This window comes from Protopterus annectens, chromosome 5.part0 (genome assembly GCF_019279795.1).
Source record: "Protopterus annectens isolate FY-2018-M chromosome 5.part0, PAN1.0, whole genome shotgun sequence".
NCBI classification, from domain to species: Eukaryota; Metazoa; Chordata; order Ceratodontiformes; family Protopteridae; genus Protopterus; species Protopterus annectens.
In genome coordinates, this window is record NC_056735.1 from 380,028,372 (window position 1) to 380,055,063 (window position 26,692).

General features: G+C 42.3%; 1 protein-coding gene across 1 annotated transcript in view; it reads left to right on the forward strand.

The window, feature by feature from the left end:
• The window catches only part of CPOX (coproporphyrinogen oxidase), a 342,309-nt gene that overhangs the window by 78,432 nt on the left and 237,185 nt on the right, over nucleotides 1–26,692 (forward strand). Inside the window, exon 3 of the mRNA XM_044072354.1 lies at nucleotides 22,902–23,012. Coding sequence (XP_043928289.1) covers nucleotides 22,902–23,012 — 111 coding nt within the window. The remainder of the gene's footprint in view (nucleotides 1–22,901; nucleotides 23,013–26,692) is intronic.

Here is a 26,692-nt window from a genome sequence, read left to right on the forward strand (position 1 = left end):
GACCCTGAAACCATTTCTCAGGGTCCTAAGGGAGTTAAGGCCGCTTCTGCCAAAATCCCCATTCCCACTGAAAAGGATTCTAGATCTTTAGAAAGATGGGGCAAAAAAGTGTACACTATCTATTAGAGCTTTAAACTGTTAGTTTCATATGCTGAAATACCAGCAATTTCTCTTGTCTGTTTTAAAACAAAAGCTTACTTCCATTTCTGCCTGTGCAGATGATAAGGAATTACATGACTTATTGCATGCCACTGAACAAGTTGGGAAGCATGGTTTACACTTTGGATTTGATGCCTTGGAGGCTTCGTGTAGGGCTGCTGCCTCCGGCACAGTTATCAGAAGGCATGCATGGCTAAAGGAACAAAATTTGCCAGAACAAGTAAAAGCTAAATTATTGGATGCTCCTGAGCTGAAGAGGTGATTAAAAAGATGGAGGACAAGGCGAAATCCATGCAAACAGTTAAAGATTTCTTACAAGTACAGCCACCCAGATTTAGCAGGAATTGGCCTTCTAAAAATTGGTCCTTTCCCAATTCAGACAGGCCTCGGAGGGGTAGATATAGATGCTCCCGAGGAAGGCCTCAAACACAAGCTTCTTATAGACCAAGACAGTGGACTGCTTCCACCCCTAGGGGAGGAGAGGACAGGTCACAAACTCATAGGAAACGGACTCAATGACTCCCTCTGTTGGGCTGCAGGAACTTCTTGCCTGGAAGCCCCTCTCGGAGGAAAACTCTCTCTTTTTTATCAAAATTGGACTCATATAACCCAAGACAAGTGGGTTCTGGATATGGTTTCAAGAGGTTACAAATTCCATTTTCATACCCTGCCAAGGCCAAGCGGATGGCCAGACCTTCCAAAACATCAATGGACAGAGGCCTTAAACCAGGTGGAAGCTCTTTTGGCTATGAAAGCCATAGAACTAGTTCCACTTTCAGAGATGGGACAAGGTTTTTACTCAAGGCTCTTTCTAGTCCCCAGGAAGCAAAACTCATGGAGACCCATTCTGGATCTGTCAGTCTTGAACACCTTTCTAGAGATTCCAAAATTCAAGATGCTTACTCTACAGCAGCTACTTCCAATGCTGTCCAAAAATGCATGGATGGTAACTTTGGATTTAAAGGAGGCATATTTACACATTCCCATCAGGCAGGAACGCAGAAAATACCTCAGGTTCAAGGCCGGATCGAGGCACTTTCAATTCTCTCTGCTGCCCTTTGGATTGTCTACTGTGCCCAGGGTCTTCACCAAATGCCTGGCTCCAGTAGTAGCTTACTGCAGACTCAAGGGAATTCAAATTTACCCTTATCTGGACGATTGTCTAATTCAGGCAGACAGCAAGGATGTCTTACTCCAGCATCTAGAATTTGTACAGAACCTTCTCAAGTTCCTGGGATTCTCTGTAAACATAAAAAAGTCAAATTTGACACCCTCACAACAGATAACTTTTCTGGGTGCTCTTCTAAACACCACAACCCAGATGGCATTTCTGACATCCGAAAAACAATTACAGCTGGCTTCAACTTTCAAAACCTTGGCAACTTTAACTCCGCTATCTGCAAGGAGATTCCTGCAAGCTTTGGGTTACATGGCCTCCTGCATCCTTCTCGTACCATATGCAGGACTACACTTGAGGAAAATACAGTGGTACCTAAAAAGTGTATGGTCTCAGCATTGCCACAGTTTAGACATACTGATCTCCGTCCTGCCTTGTCTTCAAAAGGAATTCCTTTGGTGGTCCAGGGCATGTACTCTGAACAAAGGAAAACCCTTCTGTCTGCCTCCTGCCACTCAGATTCTAACCACGGATGCCTCGGATTATGCTTGGGGAGCCCATTTTCAGGGCAACTGTCTGCAGGGCCTTTGGACAAAAGGTCAGAAGCACCTGCATATCAATTTAAAGGAAATGTTAGCCATTCAGAAAGCTCTAGTGGCCTTCAGGAATCTTCTACAGCCAGGACAACTACTGATATGGACAGACAACACCACAGTTATGTGGTACATAAACAAGCAAGGGGGATCTCATTCCTACCCCCTTTGCAGACTAGCCATGGATCTATGGAACACAGCTCTAGCTTGCAATCTGGACCTTCAAGCTCAGTTTCTACCAGGGAAGCAAAACTTCCTGGCAAACAGTCTGAGCAGAAACCTTTTGGATCCACACGAATGGATGCTGGACACCGAAATATTCAGGATGATAACAGCAGTCTGGGGACGTCCTCACATAGACCTCTTTGCATCCCATCTCAATCATCAACTACAGAATTGTTGCTCAAGGACTTTCCACAAACTAGCTTGGAAAGTGGATGCACTATCTTTCAGTTGGAAAAACCTCTCGGGATATGCCTTTCCGCCTCTTCCTCTTTTTCCTCGGGTATTATTAAAGATCAAACAGGACAAGCCCAAGATGATAATCTTGTTGGCCCCAAATTGGCCTTGACAGTTTTGGTACCCCACTCTGAAAAACCTATGTCTGGAGCCCCCTTGGGTCTTACCACAAACTCCGAACCTTCTGTCCCAACATCAGAGTCAGGTTCTACACTCCCATGTCAGCACTCTCAGCCTGGCGGCCTGGTTAATCCAGGGCCATTGATTTCTTCTCTCCTACCCAAGCAGGTTATGGATATCATTTTGGAAGCCAAACGTCCTAGCACTAGAAAATCTTATGCAGGAAAATGGAAAAGATTTTGTTCCTGGATGCAGGCTCAGGATTCTGATCCTCTTCTTCCGAACATTCCTTTAATTTTACTTTATTTGACAGATCTCTTACATAAGGGTCTCTCTTTCTCTTCCATTAAAATACATGCCTGTGCTATTTCCGCTCATTATAATACAGACCCTCCGATCTTTTCCCACCAGCTCATGAGACAGTTTCTCAGGGGAGCTAAGAACTTAAGACCTCCTAGATCTCCTCCCATTCCTGCTTGGGATCTCAACTATGTTTTGGAAAAGCTCACCTTGCCTCCTTTTGAGCCTGCTGCCTCTTCTGACATTACGTTTTTATCTTGGAAAACAGCCATCCTGTTAGCCCTTACCTCTGCCAGGAGAGTTTCAGAGTTACAAGCTCTTATGGTTGTGGAACCTTATATTATTTTTCATCAAGACAGGGTGTCTTTGAGGACTAATCCTACCTTCATGCCTAAGGTGGTTTCCAAAGTGGCTTTAAATCAAACTATCCACTTGCCAACTTTTTCCCCACTCCTCAAAATAAAGGGGAAAGGATCTTACATTCCTTGGATGTACACAGACAACTACGTTTTTACCTGGACAGAACCAAGGACATCAGAAAATCAGAACAATTGTTTGTTTCTTATGCTTCAAGTTCCCAAGGTAAAGCCATTTCAAAACGGACCATTTCTAAATGGATTGCTCATGGAATCAGATTTTGTTATTCACACCATGGAAAGCAAATCCCATGGAGTATACGGACTCATTCCACCAGAGCTGCTGCCACTTCTGCTGCCTTCCTCAGGGGAGTTCCTACCAAAGACATTTTGGAAGCTGCAACTTGGAGTTCAGTGCATACTTTTTCAAAGCACTACAATCTACCTCTCTACTGTAAGTATAGGGCAGGCTTTGCCTCTGCAGTTTTGCAGGGCCTTTTAGCCTCCCCTTCTACTTTATGACCACCTCCCTTTCATTCTGCTTTGGGATTCTACCCTACAGTCATGACTGCAACAGTGAAACATGATGAACATAGTACAGTTGTGTACACCTCCCATAAATGTAGATGTTCGAGTGTCTTCACTGTTGCAGTCTGGGTTTCCCTCCCTCCTGTCCCCTCTTATTTTTACTTTTGTGTGGTTCCTTTTTTCACCATTCTTCTGAGGTGTATTTGCAAAGGATATGGGACATTTCTCATTTTGGGACTCCTGACATCTGGGGCAAGAAAAACTGGAGAAGATGGCGTCGGCTGTCAGCTTTGTACTCCTGGCGCTCTGACGTCAGGGAGCATGGTTGAACAGCCGATGCCGGACCCAGACTTTGGGATTCTGGCCGACCGAGGACTGCCTGCCAGCAGGGGAGAACCCTACAGTCATGACTGCAACAGTGAAGAAACTCGAACATCTACATTTATGGTAGATGTACACAACTGTACTTTTCCTCCTTCTATTGTATAGCTTGTTTATGGCAGGGGTCCACCAGACTGGTTTCCTTTTCTTGGAGGAGTAAGTCTTGGTTTTGCTTGGGATAGCACAATCCATGCATTCTTGCAGGTGCTCATAGAGTGTCTTTGTAAGGGATTCAGCAGCTTGGACAGCGTTGTCCTTTAGCATGGGGGCTGTGAAACTTTCCACCTTGGTCTTAAGTAATGTGAAGTTTGCTTCTGAAATGTTTTTCATGGTGGTTTCCTTGATTGGGGGTGGGGGCGGAATGTGGATATCCAGAGTGATTAGTCTATGGTCTGATTTAACCAGCGAGGGTTTGACCTCCGTTGTAGAACACCGGTTGGCCATGTTGGTGATGACCAGGTCCAATATGTTGTCACCTCTGGTGGGGGTGTTGACCAGTTGATCCAGGGCGTTTGAGTTTATAAATTCTAGAAAGCGTTGGGCAAGGGAGTTAGTACTTGAGTAGTTCGCCCAGTTAATGTTTGAGTAGTTCGCCCAGTTAATGTTTGAGCAATTGAAATCACCCAATATTAGGGCATTTGGTAGGGCCTTCATATTTTCCAGTGTCTCCAGAAATGCAGAATGGGGGTCCTGGGTCATGGTGGGTGATATGTAGCAAGCTACAGTTTGAATTGCAGTTTTGCCCATTGTTAGTTACACATGGATGATCTCTGAGGCATTGTGCTGTGCCACTAACCTGGAGGTGTGGGTATCCTTGATGAATATGGTTACACCCCCACCTTTTGTGTTTCGGTCTGGGTTCTGTGGCCAAAAAGGCTGGGATACTCTCTGGAGCCTTAAACCAGGTTCCTGTTACTGCACAGATATCGATGTTCTCCATACTGAGGAGTGTCCCGAGTGCTTGCATTTTGAGGTTTAGACTTCTGGCATTGAGTAGCATTACCCTCAGTTTTGGTTACTTGTGCAATTTACGGTGATGGGTTTGTCTTTTGAGCCTTGTCTAAAAAAAGCACTATGGGGATGGCAAAAGCCTTGGCCAGTGTTCGAAAGCCTAAGGGTGACAGGTGCAAGGCATCTCTTGCGAAGCAACGTGGCTTATCAAGAATGTCATCCCAGGTGGACAGATACTGGATCCCCTTTGAATGACACCAGAAACTTAGCCAATTGTTGAAACTGATCATTTTGTCTTTATACTGTGGCATCATTCTTGGTGATGGCAGGATGCTACTCAGGGTCAGGGTCATACTGGCCTGGGCTACATGATCAGAGAGCTCTTCCATGTCTCTTTTCATGTAGTATAGGGAGGTACGTCTCAGGTCATTCACACCAACATGGACAATGACACAGTTGTATTTGTACTTGTTCTGGAGTGACCTGAGTGCTTGTGTTATGTGGTGGATCCTGGCACCCGACAGGCAGCTAACTGTAACCTTCTCCTTGTCCAGCCTAGTTAGTGGGACATCAGTGTGCCTGACTATAGAGTCGCCTATTACTAGTGTGTTGGGTATGTTATTTTGCCTTAAGGGCTGTGATTGTGTGGCACACTGATTATGTGAAGTATGAGATGTCCTTCAAGGATGCAACTGCAATCCTGACATATGGGTTGTCCTGCCTCAGGCAGCCCTTCGGTCGGCCGGATTCCAATGTCTGGGTCCGGCGTCGGCTGATGTCGCCCTTTCCCCGACGTCAGAGCGCCTGGGGTATAAAAGCGCCATCCGACGCCATCTTCTTCAGTCTTTCTTGCTGCGTGGCGCCCGAAGCAGAAGCAGTTCGCAAGTGCCGGTCGACCAGCTCCTGTGTTTTCAGCTACTGAAGTCTTCAAAAAAGCTAAGTACCCCATTGGGGACCTTTTCTTGCCTCAGCCGATGTCAGATAAAACTGTAAAAGTTAATAATTGTTTAACTTGTGGGAAACAAATACCTCATAAGGATTTCCACTCTTACTGCTTACCCTGCCTAGGCCCAGAACACAACGTCTTGGCCTGTACAGCTTGTGCTTCTTTCAATAAACGCACTCTTAGGCGTCGGACAGAGTTTGCACAGGATTATTTTGGGGAAGATTTCTGTTATATCATGCCGTCAGAGCTTCTGACAGCACATTTACCTAAAAAATGGAAGGATAAGGACCGACACCCGCAGTCCACGGTCTCGGCCGACACCACGCTTAGGCCTACCGCGAATGTCTCTGTCTCTTCTGAGCCAGTTGCACAACCGCTACAGACAGACGACACCGCCCCACCGGTTACTTCAGTACCGGAGGCCAGCTCGGTGCCGGTTTCTGTTCTCCCCTCTGAGACCGTAGCCCAGGATATTTCTAACACCATTTCTGTGGATAAGACTACTCCAGCACGCGGGGCTGCCAGGCCTCCAGTGTCTATGTCCATTAAGGCCTACACACGTACTAAGGCTGCCAAACAGGCTAAGTCTCTCCCTCCAAGATCTATTTCTCTGGGATCCACTACTGGTTCTCAAATTTTAAGTTTAGCTGAGGACCTTATTTCTTTAATTAGGGGTTCTCAGCCACATCCAGATAGAGGCTGTCAGCCGCCTTCTGTCAAGAGGCCTAGGGTTGAGCAGGTAGATCCCCAGTCCTCAGATGAGGCCTCAGGTGATTCTGCACATTCAGACTACCAGGAGGAGGCTTTCCCGGCCTACGAGGATTCTGATGCGGAGGAATCCATACCCTCTGCTTCTCCTCCTGAGGAGTTTTCCTTTGGGGAAATGCTTCATTCCATGAGAGAACACTTCAAATGGCAAGGCCAAGAATACTCAGATTCTAGGAAAAGGTTAAGGGAATTTTTAAAGCTACCTCAGCATAGACCCTTAGCTATCCCTCCAGTTTTAAATGTTTTAGATGATGTGTACTTAGAATCTAGTGTTTCCCCTGACTCCCTCCCCCCTGCTCCTGTCAAGCCAGACAGGTTCTACAGGGTCCCAGACACACATCAATTTCTGTACAAGGGCCATACTGCTGACCCTGAAACTATTTCTCACGGGCCTAAAGGGGTTTCCTCCACTACTGCTAAGAATCCACTTCCTTCGGAAAGAGATTCTAGGGCTTTAGAAAGGTGGGGCAAGAAAGTATATACATCTTCCACCCTTTCTATGCGAGCATTAAGTTGTCAATTTCATATGATTCAGTATCAGGAATACATGTTGGATGACTTGCAAAAGAAATTGGCTTCCCCTGAACCATTAGATAGAAAGAGGTTACAGGAATTGGTTCATAATACTCAGCAGGTTAGCAACCATTTCCTTCAGTGTGGATATGATGCATTGGAAGCTTCATGTAGAGCAGCAATGACAGGTGCGGTCATACGCAGACATGCTTGGTTAAAGGAACAAACATTGCCAGACCATGTGAAAATTAAGCTTTTGGATGCACCACTAGAGAAACATAAGCTATTTGGTGCTACTGCACAAGAGGTTTTAAAGAAAATAGAGGAAAAGGCAAAATCAGTGCAAACAGTCAAAGATTTCCTCCAGGTACAGCCTCCAAGATTCAGCAGGAATTGGCCATCTAAGCATTGGTCCTTTCCAGACACAGACAAATTTCAAAGAGGCAAAAACAGATGTGGCAGAGGTAGAGGGCAAACTCGAGGCTCCTACAGAGGACGTCAATGGCAGCCTCCGAACCAGAGAGGTGGGGCAGGACTTTCCACTGCTCCACAGGGACAATCTCAATGACTTGACTTTGACTCTGCCATCCAGGGCTCAATTAGAAGCACCTTTGGGCAGAAAATTATCTTTATTCTCACAAAATTGGCACAATATTACAAAGGACAAATGGATACTGGACATAATAGACAAAGGATACAGATTCCATTTTCATACACTACCAACAAGACATGGCAAGCCAAACCTGCCACCAAATCAAAGGGCAGAGGCACTCAAACAAATAACAAACCTACTTCAAATAAGAGCAATAGAAAAGGTTCCCTCTGCAGAACAAGGCCAAGGATTTTATTCAAGACTGTTCCTTGTTCCAAGAAAAGAAAACCAATGGAGACCCATTCTGGACTTGTCCGCACTGAATACTTACCTTTTTGTGCCAAAATTCAAAATGCTGACTTTACAGCAACTCCTTCCCATGCTGGGCAAGGGGTCTTGGCTGGTAAATCTGGACCTCAAGGAGGCATACCTGCATGTCCCATTCAGACAAAGTTGCAGAAGATACCTCAGATTTCTTGCAGGCTCAGAGCATTATCAATTCTCAGCATTGCCCTTTGGCTTATCTACTGCACCCAGAGTGTTCACGAAATGCCTGGCATCAGTAATTGCACATTGCAGACTTCAGGGGATACAAATATACCCTTACTTGGACGACTGCCTTATACAAGCGGACAGCCAACAAGCCTTGTTAAAAAACTTGGACTATGTCATTCACCTACTGCAGGCCTTGGGATACACAGTCAACATTCAGAAATCAAGTCTCGTACCATCCCAACAAATAGCTTTCCTGGGTGCCACACTGGACACAAACACCCAGATGGCTTTTCTGACAAAACAAAAACAATTACCAGAATACTTCAGAAAATTGGCAACACACACCCAGATGACTGCAAGGAAAATCCTGTAGGCCCTGGGTTTCATGGCATCTTGCATTCTTCTGATTCCACACGCAAGGCTGCATATGAGGAAACTGCAATGGTATCTAAAAAGTCTATGGTCTCAACACAGCCACAGCCTGGAAGCATTGATCCCACTCATTCCATGCCTTCAAAAGGAATTTCTGTGGTGGGCTCAAGCAAGCCAGATAAACAAAGGTCTGCCTTTCAGCAAGCCTCATACAAGTCAAACCATAACAACAGACGCCTCAGACCATGGATGGGGGGTGCACATGGAGGGCAGATGCATTCAAGGACAATGGACACAAAAAGAAAAGCACCTGCACATCAACCATAAAGAAATGCTGGCAGTGATACATGCAATCAAGACCTTCGAAAAGTTCATGCATCAGGGCCATCTACTAATAAAGACAGACAGTACCACAGTTATGTGGTACATAAACAAGCAAGGAGGTACCCATTCATACCCTCTTTGCAGACTGGCAATGAATCTCTGGGATATTTCCCTACAATTGAAAATAGAGCTACAATCCCAGTTTGTACCAGGGACGGACAGTGTTCTGGCGGACAGCCTAAGCAGAAACATCTTGGATCCACACGAATGGATGTTGCATCCAGAAATTTTCTTAAAAATAACTCAAGCATGGGGAAGGCCGGATATAGATCTTTTTGCCTCCCACCTCAGTCACCATCTGAAAAAGTTTTGCACAAGGACATACCATCCTCAAGCATGGAAGGTGGACGCTCTCTTCTTCAGTTGGAACTCTCTAACACTATATGCCTTCCCACCTCTTCCTTTGATGACCAAGGTGTTACTAAAGATCAAGACAGAGCAACCGAAAGTCATACTGATAGCTCCAGACTGGCCAAGACAACACTGGTACCCACTGCTACGGAGCTTGACACACACCAATCCGTGGCTCCTTCCTCAATGGCCACTTCTTCTGACACAGCACAATTACAGGACACTACACCCCAGCTTGAAAACATTGAAGCTGACAGCTTGGAAGATTCCATGACTATTCCTCAGGATACACTTTCCAAAAGGGTAAAAGATATCATCCTGGAGGCGCAGACCTTCCACTAGAAAAACATACTCAGCAAAATGGAAGAGATTTCTTATCTGGAACAGCAAAAGGGTCAAGACCCATCAGTGATGAGCATTCCACAGATCCTAGAATATTTGGCTGAAATGCTCCACAATGGCCTTTCATATTCTTCCATAAAAATACATGCTTCAGCAATATCTGCCAAATATAACACTGATCCGCCTGTATTTTCTCACCCATTGCTAAGACAGTTTCTAAGAGGTATAAAGAACATCAACCCTCCAAGGAAACCACCAGTGCCAGCATGGGACCTCAACTTCATGCTGGAAAAATTAACTATTCCTCCCTTTGAACCAGCAGCATCTTCAGAGTTGCAATTTCTGTCTTGGAAGACAGCTTTCCTTCTGGCAGTAACCTCAGCAAGAAGAGTCTCTGAGCTACAGGCCCTTATGGCAATACAACCATTTCTCATTTTTCATCAGGACAGAGTTTCTTTGAGAACCAATCCGTCATTCATGCCAAAGGTGGTATCCAGGGTGTCCCTGAATCAAGCTATTCACCTGCCTACCTTCTTTCCCTATCCTCAAAATAAAGGAGAGAGACTTCTGCACACCTTGGACATACACAGACAGTTGCGCTACTACTTGGACAGAACAAAGTCTTTCAGAAAATCTGACCAGCTTTTTGTAGCTTTCGCTGCTGGATTGCAGGGAAAGCAATTTCCAAACAGACAATTTCTAAATGGATTGGAAATTGCATTCGATTCTGCTACTCTTTTCATGGAAAAACTGTGCCACCTGACATCAGGCCACATTCCACCAGAGCTACAGCCACCTCCACAGCCTTTTTAAGAGGAGTGGCAACAAAGGACATTTTAGAAGCTGCTACATGGAGCTCCGTGCATACATTTTCCAAACATTACAACCTGCCTTTATATTCCAGATCCAGAGCAGGGTTTGCTTCTGCAGTCCTGCAGGGCATTTTAGCTACACCATCTTTGTCTTAGTGCCTACCACCCCCAGGTTGGCTATGGTATTCAACCCATATGTCAGGACTGCAGTTGCATCCTTGAAGGACATAGTACAGTTTTGTACCTACCATAAATGTAGATGTCCGATAGGTATGCAACTGCAGTCAGGTTTCCCTCCCACCTACCCCTCTGTGGTATTCTTTTGAGTTTCTATCCCTCATTTTAGCTACCTGGGGTAATCTTTTATGGTGTATTTGTTTTTATGTTGTTGTACTTGTCTGGAATTTTTTCTCTATTTTCAAAATTTAGCCTTCCTTAGAGGGCACCTGACATCTGGGGCAAGAAACACTGAAGAAGATGGCGTTGGCTGACGCTTTTATACCCCAGGCGCTCTGACGTCAGGGAAAGGGCGACATCAGCCGACGCCGGACCCAGACTTTGGAATCCGGCCGACCGAAGGGCTGCCTGAGGCAGGACAACCCATATGTCAGGACTGCAGTTGCATACCTATTGGACATCTACATTTATGGTAGGTACAAAACTGTACTTTTCATGGTTTGTGATGGGGTGTGGAGGTTGCTTGGGTGTCTGCTTTGGAGGTCTCTGTTGCTTTTGCAGATTTTTATTTAGAGCCTCTGAGTATGTTTTCGTGTATTTATGTGTGTTATTTGCCAGTGTTGGTGTAGTAGGTCTATGTGAGACTGGTGGTGTGTTGTAAGTATTTTCATTCTCCTCTTGACTGCCAGTTCCAGTCTTGGGTTGAGAGAGCTTTGCCTCCAGTTTGGCTGTATAATTGCATCTCTCGCATATATTAGTGTTTTGTGGTAGAGGGAGAGGGTTTTTTTTGTGTACATGAGGCAGTTGTAACATTGCCTCAAAAAGCCCAGATTCCACCAGTTGGACTGGAGAGTACACCTGAAACTGCCCTTTGGACATGCCTGAATAGGTAAAATGAGCTGTTTTACTGATTATCTGATAGGGACGAATAGAGAGCCTTGTCCTTCTGGACAGTATAGGGGGTCTAGTGCTTGGGTTAATTAGTGCTTTCTATGAGTTTTGAGCAAGTGCTGGGCTGTGAAATGAGTGGTTTGAGTGCTTAAGTTGAAAGCTTGTCTAGTTCCAAGGGAAAAATTGAAGAGCAGACTTCATGGAGCTGGGAATAGTTTAACCCTAGCTAGCCGGCACTGCCCGGCGCGCAAATGCAGTCTTTATAGCAGGGAAATGAAAGAGATAGAAATTAGCCCAAAATGACCAATAAACTACTAACGTCTGAGTTACAGCAAACACGGCGCACAAATGTCTGAAAGAAACTGATCAAATAAGCAGGCACAATAAGCCTTTAACCAGAAATTCTCAGCTCAGAAGGGCAGAATCTAGCCTCTCCTCCCACAAGAGTGCAGACTACAAACCTTCTTAATGTAAAATAACTGGCTTGAAGCCAAAGTGCTTAAACTAGAACTAATGCGCTTTTAGAATAACAGACACTGGGCCTTCATTCAGCAATTCCCAACTTAGAAGGATGTAAGCTACCTGTCCTGCCACAACAATGCAGTCCACAAACCTTAATGTAAAACAACTGGTTTGAAGCCCAAGTGCTTAAACCAAAAGGCGTAGAATAACAGTTACAATTTAATCAGGCTACTACCAAGCAGTAATAAGTGCAGCAGAATAATACAATTGAGTACTTATCCGTCTGCACGGTTGTAGTGAAGTTTTCTACTTCTGTCTTGAGAAGCATGAAGTTGGCTTTTTTTACAGTGGTTTCCTTAATGGGGGGATGGAGGTGGAATATTGATGTCTAGGGTGATTAGCTTATGGTCGGATCTGACCTGTGAGGAGTTGACCCCTGGAGTGGAACATCAGTTACCCTTGTTGGTAATGACCAGGTCCAGGATATTGCTGCCGCTGGTGTGGGGGTATGGACAAGCTGATCCAGGGTGTTGGAATTTATGAATTCCAGAAAGCGTTGAGCTAATGAGTTAGTACTTGAGTAGTTTTTCCGGTTGATGGTAGGGTAGTTGAAATCTCCCATTATTAGGGTATTGGGCTGTACCTTAATATTATCCAGTATAATGAAGAACGTGGAGTGGGCATCCTGGGGCATGGCGGGGGGATCTGTAGCAAGCTACAACCTGGATTGCAGTTTTGCCCATTGTTAGTTGCACTTGGATAATTTCGGATACAGTATGTTGAGCAGCTAGGCTAGAGGTGTGGATATCCTTATTGAATATGGACACACCTCCTCCTTTAGTGTTTCAGCCCAGGTTAGGTGGTCGAAAAGTGTGGTTCATAGGTTGGTACTAGGCTATCAGCCCTAGGGCCTATACAAGCCTAGCCATAACAATTCCCTGGCTATTTCTTCCCACATTATTTACTTCCCTGGACCCCTGTCTAGCAGGGCGACTGATGTGATCCCTGGGGTGAATTTCCTTTCTCCCATCCAATCATCAAGGTTCCTTTTCAAGAGGGCCAAAGAGGCACTCTGCTTGACATGTATGGGCAATTTATTCCAGAGTCTGGGGAGTCTCTGGGTCAGAAACCTATCCCTCCAGCATGTTTTGTTTATTGTGATGACAAGGTTTAGATCCCTGGAGCGTGTGGCTCTGAGGGATTGGGATTTCTTTAAGTGTAGCATGTCCAATAGCTCTGGGTTTGACATAGCCTTGTATGTTAAGCAGAGATTGCCTCTGAGTAGACGATATGCTACAGAGTATAGCTGGAGTTCTTTAAGGCGGTCAGCATAGGGCATCTGCTTTAGGCCTGTGATTCTTTTAGTGAGGTATTTCTGCGGCCTTTCCAGTTGTTGCAGATGTCTTGAGAGGTGCATACAAAATGGGGCATTGTATTCTATAATGGGTCTAATGAGGGATGAGTACAGTGGGACAATGACCTCCTTTTTTCTGGATGAAAAGCCCTTTGTGATGAGGTGTGCCACATAGAAGGATTTCCTGACTGTTGTGGCGATGTGGTTATCGAAGGTGAGACCACTCTCCACCTGTGTCCCTAAGTCTCTTATCACACTTTCGGTGTTTAGTGTACTGCCACCTATATGGTAGTTCATGGATACAAGTTTTTTTCCAAAAGGGGATAACTATACATTTCTTGGCATTGAACTTGAGCCCACGGCTCTGGCACCAAGCATCTGTTTCTGTAAGGCCCATTTGTTGAGTATCCACATCATTTGGGGAGTCAATAATGTCTTCCAGTTTGCAGTCATCTGCGAACTTTGTTTGCCAGAGTCCCTTAGTGTTGACCTGTACTTCAGAGAAGTAGATGCCAAACAAGAGCAGCCCCAGGACTGAACCCTGAGGTGCTCCACCTGTCACTTGTCTGGAGCTGGATTTGGAGTCGGCTACTTTTACAGTGTGGGTTCTATCAGTAAGCCAGTTAGCAACCCATTGGGTGTTGTAGGGATTAATGCCCAGCTTAGTAAGTTTATCTATGATTCCAGAGTGGGGGATGGTGTCAAAGGCCTTGGCAAGGTCTAGATAGCCTGTGTGGACCACCTTACCATTGTCCATGGCTCTGGAGACTGATTTGAAGAAGTCAATCAGGTTCAGGAGACAAGATTGGCCCTTCACAAACCCAAACTGAGTGGGGTCCAGTGTTTGAAGGTTGCCAATGTCTTTGTTTATAAGTTCCATGATAATACGCTCCATGGCCTTGCAGATAAGGCTTGTCAGACTGATGGGACGGTAGTTTCTGGGATCCAAGGTGGATCACCCCTTGTGAAGTGGGATAACTGTAGCTGTGCGCCACTCAGTGGGCACGAAACCTGAGGTGAGGCTATGATTAAACATGACACTTAGGTGAGGTGCCAGTTCATATTGTAGTTCATGTAGTACACAATAAACTCAAAACGAGCAAGATAGATGGTTATCCTCTCATCTACCTTGCTCATTTTGAGTTTATTGGTTTGTTTTAAGCGTTTTGGTGCTTTCTTGGTTCATGTAGTACACAGCCTGGGATGTCATCTGGTCCCATGGATGCTGTATTCTTAGCTTTGGAGAGTGCGTTTTTTACCTGTGTGGACGTTATTACCGGAATTTGGTATGAATTATAGCCTGGTAATGTAGTGGTGCTCTCTGGAGCCTTGAACCAGGTCTCTCTTAATGCACAGATGACAATGCTCTCCATATTGAGGAGTACTTCAAGTGAATGCATTTTGAGGTTTAGACGTCTAGCATTGAGAAGCATTACCCTCAGTTTTTGCTTGCTTGTATCTGCTACAGTGGTGGGTTTGTCATTTGAACCTTGCCTAAAAAAGGCACTGTGGGGGTGGCAAGAGCCGTAGCCAGTATCCGGAATCCCAGGCGCGACAGATGCAGGTCATCTCTGGCAAAGCATCATGGTCTGTCGATCATGTCTTCCCAGGCAGACAGATACTGGATCCCCTTTGAATGACATTAGAAGCTTAGCCAATTTTTGAAGTCATTCATTTTGTCCTTGTACTATGGTATCATTCTGGGCGATGGCAGGATGCTACTCAGGACTACGGTCATACCTGCCTTGGCTACATGATCCAAGAACTCTTCCATGTCTCCTTTTCATGTAGTCCAGGGAGGTGCATCTCGGGTCGTTCACACCAACACGGACAATGACAGAGTCATATTTGTACTTGTTGTGGAGCGACCCGAGTGCGTGCGTTATGTGGTGGATCCTGGCACCCGACAGACAGCTTACAGTAACTTTCTCCTTGTTTAGCCTGGTGAAGTGGGACATCAGAGTGCCTGACTATAGAGTCGCCTATGACAAGTGTACTGGGTACGTTGTTTTGCCTTAAGGGCTGAGGTTGAGTGGTACACTAATTTTGTGGTCTGTGTGTTGTATGGGTAGTGGGGAATGATGGTTGCCTGCGTTTCTGCTTTGGAGGTCTCTGTTGTTTTGGCAGATTTTTATTGAGAACCTCCGCGAATGTAGGTTTGTGTTTTGTGTTACTATGTGTGGGTTTAGGTGGGGTACAATTTGATGTACTATGTGTTGAGTATGGTGTGGTGTAGGTGTTAACCTTCTCCTCTTGACTGTCTAGGACAGTCTTGGCTGGAGAGAGCTTGGCTTCCAGTTTGGTTATATAATTGCATCTCTCTCAGGTTGTAGTGTGGTAGGAGGAGAGGATTGTCTGTGTACATGAGGCAATTGTTACATTGCCTCATGATGCCCAGATTCATCAGGTGGATAGGAGAAAACACTGGGAGCTGACCCTTAGAAATGCCTAGATAGGTGTTTTTTAATTTAAGCACTGAAAAACTTTTCTCCTCCTGACAAGTGAGGAAAGTTGAGTGCTTCAGTAGTGTGTAGTTTGTTTAGTGCTTGCAACCTGTTTTGAACAAGTGCTGAGCACAAGGATGCAGTTTTGAGTGTTGAAACTAGAAGACTGGCTAGTTCTAAGGGAAAATTTGAAGAGTAGAATTACTGGTGCTGGGAATAGTTAAACAGCACTGCACGATGCACAAAACCAAGCAAACACGGGTTTTTAAACAGAAAGATGAAAGGGATAGAAATAGCCCAAAATGGCCAATAAAACTACAGTTTTGAGCTGAAACCACTCCTCCAGCGGCAGATAGGCTGTTCCAAAGCTCACCACTCTCACTGATGAACAGAGAAGCTTCTCTCTATCTTACAAAAGGTCTGGGCAACACAGGAATGTGCAAACAGCCCAGAATTTAGCAACATCTGAAAACTGGACTTTACTAAATCTAGAAAGGTGGGAAACAAGTAGAGGGATAGGATTTTTTTTAAAGTTAAGGCAAATATAGCAATAAAAAGACTTTTAACACAGAAAACAGGCTATCGCACTTGAATGTGTAGCCCTTTACAGTTAAACAGATGTAAAACACTTAAAAACGATAATTTAAACTGCAAGCAGTATAAGAATTCAAAAAACAGTTCAGATGAGTAGCAAAATTACTAAAAATCGGTCGGAATAATGCAGCTAGCAAAAGCAAGCAATAAAAAGCAAAACAGAGGTACTTAATCTACTCAGTCTCCTTTTTTCTCTCTGCTACTGTAGGACTCTGCAGGACACCCAGGCAGGCTCTTGCTGAGGTAATAAAAGTGCAAAAAAAGCGCAAACACGGGTTTTTAAACAGAAAGATGAAAGGGATAGAAATAGCCCAAAATGGCCAATAAAACTACAGTTTCTGAGCTGAAACCACTCCTCCAGTGACAGGCTGTTCAAAGCTCACCACACTCACTGATGAACAGATAAGCTTCCCTCTATCTTAGAAAGGTCTGGGCAACACAGGAACTTACAAACAGGCCAGAATTCAGCAAAATCTGAAAACTGGACTTTACTAGCTCTCGAAAGGTGGGAAATGAGTAGAGGGATATATTTTTTTTTTTAAGTTAAGGCAAATACAGCAATAAAAACACTTTTAACACAGAAAACAGGCTATCACACTTGAGTGTGTAGCCCTTTACAGTTAAACGGATGTAAAATGCTTAAAAATTGATAATTTAAAGTGCAAGCAGTATAAGATTTCAAAAAACAGTTCAGATAAGTAGCAGAGTTGATAAAAAACTATCGGAATAATGCGGCTACCAAAAAGAAGCAATAAAAAGCAAAGCAGAGGTACTTCAGCTGTCCTAGTAGGATTTTCCTGACATTTACTCAGTTGCCTCCTACAGCAAAAGCCATGGTTCGCAGAGAGCTTACAAAGCATCAAAGAGATCTCATTATTGAAAGGTGTCAAGTCAGGAGAAGGGTACAAAAAAGTTTCCACAGCATTGGATATACCATGGAACACGGTGAAGACAGTCGTCTAAAAGTGGAGAAAATATAGGACAACAGTGACTTTACAAAGAACTGGACGTACCTCCAAAATTGATGAAAAGACAAGACAAAAACTGGTCAGGGAGGCTGCCGAGATACCTACAGCAACACTGAAGACACTGGAGGAATTTCTGGCAAGTACTGGTTGTGTACTACATGTGACAACAATCTCCCATATTCTTCATATGTCTGGACTGTGGGGTAGGGTTGCAAGATGGTAGCCTTTTCTTACACAGAAAAATATCCAGGCCCGGCTAAAATTTGCAAAACAATACATCAAGTCTCCCAAAAGCATGTGGGAAAATGTGTTATGGTCTGATGAGACCAAGGCTGAACTTTTTGGCCACAATTCCAGAAGGTACATTTGGTGCAAAAACGACACTTTGCAGCACCAGAAGAACACCATTCTCATGGTGAAGCTTGGTGGTGCCAGTGTCATGCTTTGGGGTTGCTTTTCTTCAGCTGGAACTGGGGCTTTAGTCAAGGTGGAAGGAATTATGAACAGTTCCAAATACCAGTCTCTTTTTGCCCAAAAGTTTCAGGCGTCTGCTAGAAAGCTGAAGATGAAGAGGAATTTCACCTTTCAGCATGACAATGACCCCAAGCATATGTCCACATCAACAAAAGAATGGATTCACCAGAAGAAAAAAACTTTTGGAATGGCCCAGCCAGAGCCCAGACCTTAATCCAGTAGAAAATTTGTAGGGTGACCTGAAGAGGGCTATGCAGAAGAGATGCCCTCTCAATCTGACAGATTTGGAGTGCGTTTGCAAGGAAGAGTGGGCAAATATTGCCAAGTCAAGATGGACCATGCTGATAGACACCTACCCAAGAAGATTGAATGCTTAAATTAATACAAAAGGTGCTTCAACAAAGTACTAGTTTTAAGGGTGTGCACACTTATGGAACTGGCTTATTGTACATTTTTCCTCTAACAGATTTGTTTGGTTTTCAATTGAATTGTACAGGTTATAGGTCACATTAAAGGTGGGAAAAGTTTTGAAATTGTTTATTGTGGTCTCATTTTTTGTATCACAAAAACCTGGCATTTTAACAGGGGTGTGTGAGCTTTTTATATTGTTTCTTTTCCTTTAATTTCCTTTAAGATATGATAGTATTTCCTTTTCTCTTACTGTTAAATGATAAGCAGGACACCTACAGACCAATTGCACAATATCTTCATTTTCCCTTTCTTTGGTTCTAAGGCATTATATGCCTCAGTCTTTGAACCACTTTTAGAGCTGTTGTGGTCTTCTTTTTTTTTCTTTCTTTTTGGTTCCCTTATGTAGGGTCTTATTGTCCTTTTTTCCCTATTCTTTATGGGTGGGCTAGTTAATGCACATATTATTTCTTGTAAGAGTATTCTCTGTTCTTGGAGTGGTCATTGCTGCTTGATCCTTTCTAAGAGTGGTTTCACTTTGCCTTTAAAAGTTATATGTAGTCCTGCTAAAGCCTCCTCCTACTATGTACCCTTCTCCTTGCCAGTTCAGTACAATCTGTGTTCTTGTATCTGACTAGGTTGCTCTTCAAGCGACCCTTGATCTTTGCTTCTCGCTTTAGTATTTCATGTATTCTCTTATTCTTTATTTTATTTTGTAACTCCTCTGTAGCACTTCCATCAGATTAATTATGGAAGTGGCAAATGTATTTTATTTGACATGGCACATTATCCTTTCGTTCTGTGAAGGCTTCTGTGAATTTCTGCTCATGTCCTTACTGGAGGAGGAGGTGCAGGTATAAATGTGTACACTTTGTGCTTACTAATATCATAATGGCCACATGGTACAATCTGTATTACCTTTAGCACCAATGCAATAGCCAGACAGAATACTGGGAGAGCATATTAAGATTCTGAGGTATGCTCATCCTCCCATCTGCTAGAATGTCCTGTGATTCCTTATGACGTTTGTCTAACAATCCCTTTTACCCTCTAGCTCCACATTACTAATTAAAAGCGATTTTTCAGGTACACTGCAAAGTTCTTGTGTGGCAATTTACAACTATTTAGTAATAATTTCAAGGAGATTCACAGTCTTTCACTTTATTCTCTTCACAAGAGATGGGCAATATAATATTAAGCTAGGCTTCTTTCCATGGCTGTAACTATTTTTCTCAGTTGAATTGTCATCCTTCAGACTCATTCCATTCCTCTCAGCCTGGAGGATTTGCAGCATTGCCTGAAACGTATTTAGCTTCTGTGTCTGTAACCTAAGGTATGTTTCCAGAATTAGAACTCTACCTTTTCCTTGTTATTGAGATACTGATATCCTGGCTGCACTTTAACATTTGTTATTTTGTGGTCCATTTTATATATTGTTTGGAAGCTCAGCAGTGCAACATTTTATTCTGCTTTTCACTCCCGTTATTTCACAATAGTTCCCATTTCTTCCTTATGCAATACAACGATACCTTGTTTTCAGACAATGATCCATACTTGTACAACATGTAGATCTGATCTGAAACTGAAGTTTCCCTTCTGATGTACAGTAATTAGGGACATCATCCATAAGTAAAACAACTTCTGTCATAACTGTAATGTAGTGCATGGAATACCAGTTATGCCCCAGAAATGGGGAAAAATGCAATCTTGTTAAATACCTTTCTGCCATCAGAAAAGTGCTTAACAAGGTTTTATGAAGCATAGTTAGTCAGGTTTTGCACTGGGGATTAACAACAGACAGTACTGGATAAAAAAAAACAGTAGCAGAAGGCAAAACAGCTTTAAATGTTGTTAGATGCATTGTTCTGTCACTCATATAAACAAAACATTTGACAGTGTAAAATCTGTAACTGTTTTTGAAGCTGTTCCTTCAAAGGGACACTTCATGTCTGCCTTCTGTCTGTTTGACTGTTTTAACTGTTTTACATAACTTTCAAAGGCTTTGAAAGCTAGTAAAACACACTTTACCCCTATATTTTTTTCTGTAACTGATACTGCATGGAGCAGGTAAAGCTCCATGCACTACAAAGAATTATGGTCATGTCTCGCCATCCATCCATTCTCAACCCCTTTTTCCCAATTAACACATGGAGTTGGGGTGTCACTTCAGCAGTGACAATCGTATTGAGCCAAGGTTAACACTGCCAGGTGGCTAGCCCTACGTTGGTAGTTCATTCGTACCACTCAGTGTCACACACACACACACACACACACACACACACACGCACACACGCACACACGCACACACGCACACACACACACAGACACACACGCACACTCTCACCTATGACCAATTTAGAGTGTCCAGTCCACCTAATGCATGTCTTTGGAATGTGGGAGGAAACCGGAACACCCAGAGGAAACCCATGTGACCACAAGGAGGACATACAGACTCCGCACAGAAGGCACCCTAGCTGAAAATTGAACCAGAGAACCTCTTGCTGTGAGGTGACAGTGCTAACCTCTGCGCCTACCATGTCTCACCAGTCATAACCATTATTGTGTGTTCTTAACAAGGATGCTAAGATTCACCTCTCAAGCTTCATGGCTGAGGTGAATTTCTCGGCATCCATGTCTCAAACACATAATACATTGTTAATAATTAGAGATCGGATCATAATTCTCTGATAATAATTAGTGTTAGAGGGTTAGACATGTTCCTTAGTTTCCTTGTAAGACATTTTATCCAGTCATCTCCACTTCAGCTTGTGTTTGAAGATACTGCCTTTGGAGGTATTTTTTAATAGGATTTACCCATCTTTATAAACTTGGGACTGTTGTCTTAGAGAAAGATGGACTAGTTCTGTCACATATGAAAGTTTTATGTACTTTATATATTGAGGGATGTGTAGGACTTAGTCCATCTTACTCCACAACTCACCTACCTTCTGGTCTATAATTTGTGTGGGTAGTTCAAACTCATATACCTTCTGGTCTGTTTTAGTTTGTGTTGGTAGTTCTTTCAGAGTGTGTGATCTTCAAAGGTTTTCATTTTGCTTACTTCATCTTTACTTGTACCTACAGAAGTCTGGAGAGTGGTCCTTCTGTGCACAGGATTATGAGTAAAGGGGAGAAGTTGTGTAGTCTAAGAAAGTTTTAGATGTTGGGCTGACAGAGTTCTGGGACTAGAGGGAAATGGATCTGGTTCTAAACATGTTATTATGGTAAATATAGAACTTATGTTTTCTGACTGATTCTCACTGTAGGTAAGAAATAGAGAGGAAGGGAGGAATCTAAGTATTGTGGATTAGTTGGGAAAACTGAGCATTCTGAAAGACTCAGAAATGTCTGGTATTTTGAGAATATTAGTAAAATATAAGAATCCTATAAACTACACAAAATTGCTTTGAGACTAAATGTACAACAAATTTCTGTAATGACTAAAATAGTAAATGGGAAGTACAGAAAGAGATGGCTTATGTGGTGCTTTTTACCTGCCCATTCCAAGTGTGGTGTTAAAAATAAGTCCTGGTAATTTTGGCGAGCCAGCATTTTTTTTGTATCTCTGTGTTTTGATTCACAGAGGCTTCCCAAGCTTTCCTGCAGGTGTCACCTTGCATCTAAACTTCTCCTGGCGGAACATTAAAGCTTTACTTCTGGAAAAGCTTTCATCTGTATGTCTAAACTGATCAGTGTAGAATGCGAAGTTTAATAACTTTAGCCATGTGGGTAGTATTTTTTTATTTTAAAAAGGTAATTAAAACAATACCACATTTTCTGTAATGACCTCCTTACATTAGACAAAATAGTTTGAATAGAATGAACAAATGAAAAAATACACTGCTGAGTAATCGATAAGCAGCAAATGCATGGACCATATTAAATTTCTAGGGTTCTACTAAAACTGTAGCTAAACTAAAAGGGTAGCAGAGTTGAAGGGATCCGACACTGAAAAGGTAGCTGTGTTACTGTGATAAGGGGGTGCAGAAAACAGCAGGGGGGGCAACAGCACAGCTAAATATTAAATGTTAACTGAAATGCATTTCAGAGTCAGCAGCAAGAAAAGTACCAAACTGGGCATGAGGAGAAAAGGATTAGAGAAGGGAGTTGACCCCCCCCCACCCCCAAAGAGAGCTGAAAGGTCTGAAGAGTCTGAATACAGTGAAGTAGGTTATTCCATGTTGTTTAGGTAATAACTGCAAATTCCTTCCATTCAGAACTGAGAAGCTTGGGGTGATGGGTGGGGCACTACGAGGATCTGTTTCAGAAGACAAAATGAAGAGGTCTCTCGAGCAGATGAGCAGAAAAGGTGGGGCCCAGTGGTGGGTATTGGCTTGTGTTGAGAAATTAAAGTGATAAGAGTAAAGGTGTTGTATGTGTTACCACTGAGTTGTATAGACTTTTTCACTTTTGTTTGAGATTTCTTTAATGTAAAACCATTGAAAATGTTAGTTGTGCACTTCATTTCATTCTTATTTGAGCTTTGTTTATTGTTTCACTGAAATGTTTTCTTAAAATTTTGTAGGAAGACTTTCTAAATGAGATTATGAATTAACTAACATTTTGTTTATCTGTTTTGATTCCATCCAGGAAAGTTGCCCTTTTGTGCAATGGGAGTAAGCTCTGTTATTCATCCAAAGAATCCTCACATACCCACTATACATTTTAACTACAGACTCTTTGAGATTGAAGAAGCAGATGGTAAGAACTCCCTTTTTTTTGTCAGTTATATTAATTTAAAAGCAATGGATTAGTGGTAATGCTGAATAGTTCTGTAACAATATGTAATTTCTAAAGTTTAACGGTACATCGAGACTGTGCAGTACGTTTACTTAGAAACATGGATGGACTCTTCATAGATCACTTTCCTTCCTGTCCTGCTTAATTCTGTACCCAACTGACATTATGCAAATCCTAAGTTAGTTACTGCATTTGAGACGTCATTTTCATACACCTGTTGCTAGGATAATCATGCATCAGTTAGTCCCGTACGTTTCAAATCATACCCCCAGCCTTAACAATGTAACTCTCTGATGCTGCTCTGTGATTTGTTCAGAAAGTAATCATTATATTGCTATAAACACCTCTTCCACACTTTCATGTTTTGGCGTTGTACATCTTTAAGAAGCTACTTTCTTGGATCCCGCTCATTTCTGTCATTCCACTCAACTTGCATTTCTGTTGAGGCTGTGTATGTATGGTATGTATGTGAGTATCTGACATTTAATATGACAGACTTGTTTTTGAACTTAAATATTGTCATTTTTAATGTATTCCTTTTTCTTGAACTTCCTTCCTTTAGGTACAAGGTTACATATTAGTTGTGTAGGACTACATTTTTGCCATCCTGTCTGTTAAGTAAATTGATAGTATCAGATTCCATAGGGAATGGCTGTAAATTGCACTTCAGATGAAATCTAAAGTCAAGTAACCCCAAACTGCTTTCTCAGAATATGTTTTATTTCTGTTGGCACTGGTTTTATTCTGATTTTTGTGGAGCTGAATGTTTCAGCTTTTTTTCACTTGTCTAAGTAAGCATCATGTTCCTGTCCTCACAACTATGGTCCATTTTTGTATCTGTTCTGTACCACTGCTGTTTGCATGGACATATCTAGTGGAATATTTATTCATTGCAATCCTGATATACTAGCCTTTTGTTATGCAAGGAAGCCTTGTGACAGGTTGGTAGAATACCTTTTTTTTTGGGGGGGGTGGCTCATCTTGTGGTTTCATAGATCTTCCCCACTCTCTTCAGTCTGCTAACCATTTGAAATGTTGGGACCAGCTAGAAAGAGTCCTGAAAGATGGAGACTGAATGTCATGAAGAACAGACTTACAAGTCCAAAATGGCAATTTCCAGTTCTCTCTGATTTATGGAGATCTCTGAGTTGGTATGTATAAGCTGTGGGATGTGAAGGGCTTGCCCAGTACATCAGGAGGTGCAGGGGGTATTTCGAGCGCTGACGTTTGAATAGGATACTGTCCAGTCTAGTTTTATAGTGTGACCATTTGCACTGAAGGATATGGCTCATAAAATTGACTGTCATCAACAGCCCATTTCTGCAAAACTAGACAGAAAAAAGCAATGGTTGTTGTAAGAGTGCATCCCCCCATGCAGGGAACTTGGACTTGGAGACTCATGCCCATTTTATTTATAATTACCTTGGTGGCCACACCATGTCAGAGGAAGATACGTCTATTTAGAGAAATTGGTTGTTGTTGAGAGCTCATTAATGTCATTCATCATATGCCTTTGTGTTGTAATATGGAGCCCAACAAATCACTCATAGCAATAGAGAGTTGGCTGTTAGTTTAGGGTTTAATGTAGTTAGCAGAAATTAGAGGGTTAGAAAGTTGCAGTTAGTGACGGTTGCATTCTGTTTTTTTTTTCTAGGAAGTAATAGCTGTAGGCAGTTAACAAAACAGCATGAAAAACGTGCATATAACTAACTTCTAGTGTAAGTGAAAAGCGCTGAATGCCTGAACTGTGAATGGTACTTGGTATAATATAACTTCATTGCTAAAAAATATAACACGCATAGATGCTAGATGTGCTCTGATCCTCTACAATGTCCATTTTACAGTTGATTCTCTGAAACTTCTGTGTACTGAATGATGCGCTGATTAGTAAAGGTGGCTCATTATTATTTCAGACCTATACATCCCACGTTCTAAATCCGCTTTTTAAGCCGAAAATATATCTATGACGCAGTTTGTAGTAAGTTACAATGATCACAGTAAATTAAAAATTACGTTTTCTAAATGTTTTACTTGTTTGTGTGGACCATTATTAAGTATGATAACATCAAGTTTCCTTTTCCTTAAAAATACAGACCTTAGTTGTCTAATCACACTTGCATGTGTTGTAGCTGTTATTTCATTATTTAAGTTAACTTGGAATAGTAATCCACACATGCTAGATGCATAGCTTCTGTAAAATGGAACAAACATTTTATCCACTTGTTGGTCTGGAAATATTCTTCCTTTACCATAATGTAGTGGTATTCATTGCAGATGTTAGTTATGTACCACTTGTACTGTCTGAGTTAACATACCAGATGAAAGCGTATCTTGTGTTCTTACTTTGCACTTTACTTTCACAGCTATGACTAATGTATCCTGTTGGGCATCTATCTTTTCAGTAAATTATGAACTATTGTTTTGTGAAACGCAGCTTCTATTTCTTTTTAAATGAAAAGTAACATATATTTTTTCCCTCAGTTATGACTCATTCAGGCTGTCATTTCACCGTAATGTCTTTCAGTCACAACATTTCTAAGTCAGTATCAGTATGCCTCTAAAATTCTTTTACTTTTTCTTTTGCTATTGTTAATCTGTATTTCTTTTTTCTAGCAGTTCATGCTTGCAGCAGATATGCTGTACTGAACATATGTGTGTATATATATATATATATATATATATATATATATATATATATATATATATATATATGGGCTACCTTCAGAACATCGACGAACCATTTCATTGAAACCCATTTCACTGACAGACCAACTAGTAAATGTAGGAATTTAAGGCAAATAACAGGGATTTGTCCCCTTCCCCAATGTAGTGCGACCCTGGAGTTAGTATTTATAGTTAGGGGGGTGTGGGGTGAAGCCCCCAACCTATTTTGGTTTAAAAGAAGAATATAACACAAAATGTACAGAATTTAAACCAAAATAGGTGGGGGGATTCGCCCCCAACACCCCCCACCCCCCTAACTATATATACTAACTCCAGGGTCACACAACATTGGGGAAGGGGACAAATCCCTGTTATTTGCCTTTAATTCCTGCAAGTAGTAGTTGTCAGTGAAATGGGTTTCAATGAAATGGTCTGTCAATGTTCTGAAGTTAACCCATATATATATATATATATATATATATATATATATATATATATATATATATATATATATATATATATATATATATATATATATATATGTATGTGTGTAGTGTATATCTGTGTGTGTGTGTGTGTGTGTGTGTGTGTATATATATATATATATATATATATATATATATATATATCCAAAAAAGAGAAAAGAATGGCAGGACACTGCTGGATTGACTCCTCCTTTCATTAAAACTTCCAAGACAGCCAAGGATAAGCGCTTTCGGGTGTGATACCCTTCATCAGATAAAAAAGACAAACATTACCATTGTTTTAAATTAAAAGCCAACCAATCAGCAATCAATAAACTACCCGCCTTTTTTGTAGGGCGGGTTTCAAAGGAACCATGTCATTTAACCCTGGGCTCCTTTGAGCCCTCAGCTCCATGATCCATTTAGATTCAAGGGATTCTGTCAGCAACCTTATGTCCCCTCCCCAATTATTTAACCTTACGTTAACCACAGCCCTGAAGCTGAAAGTGTGTG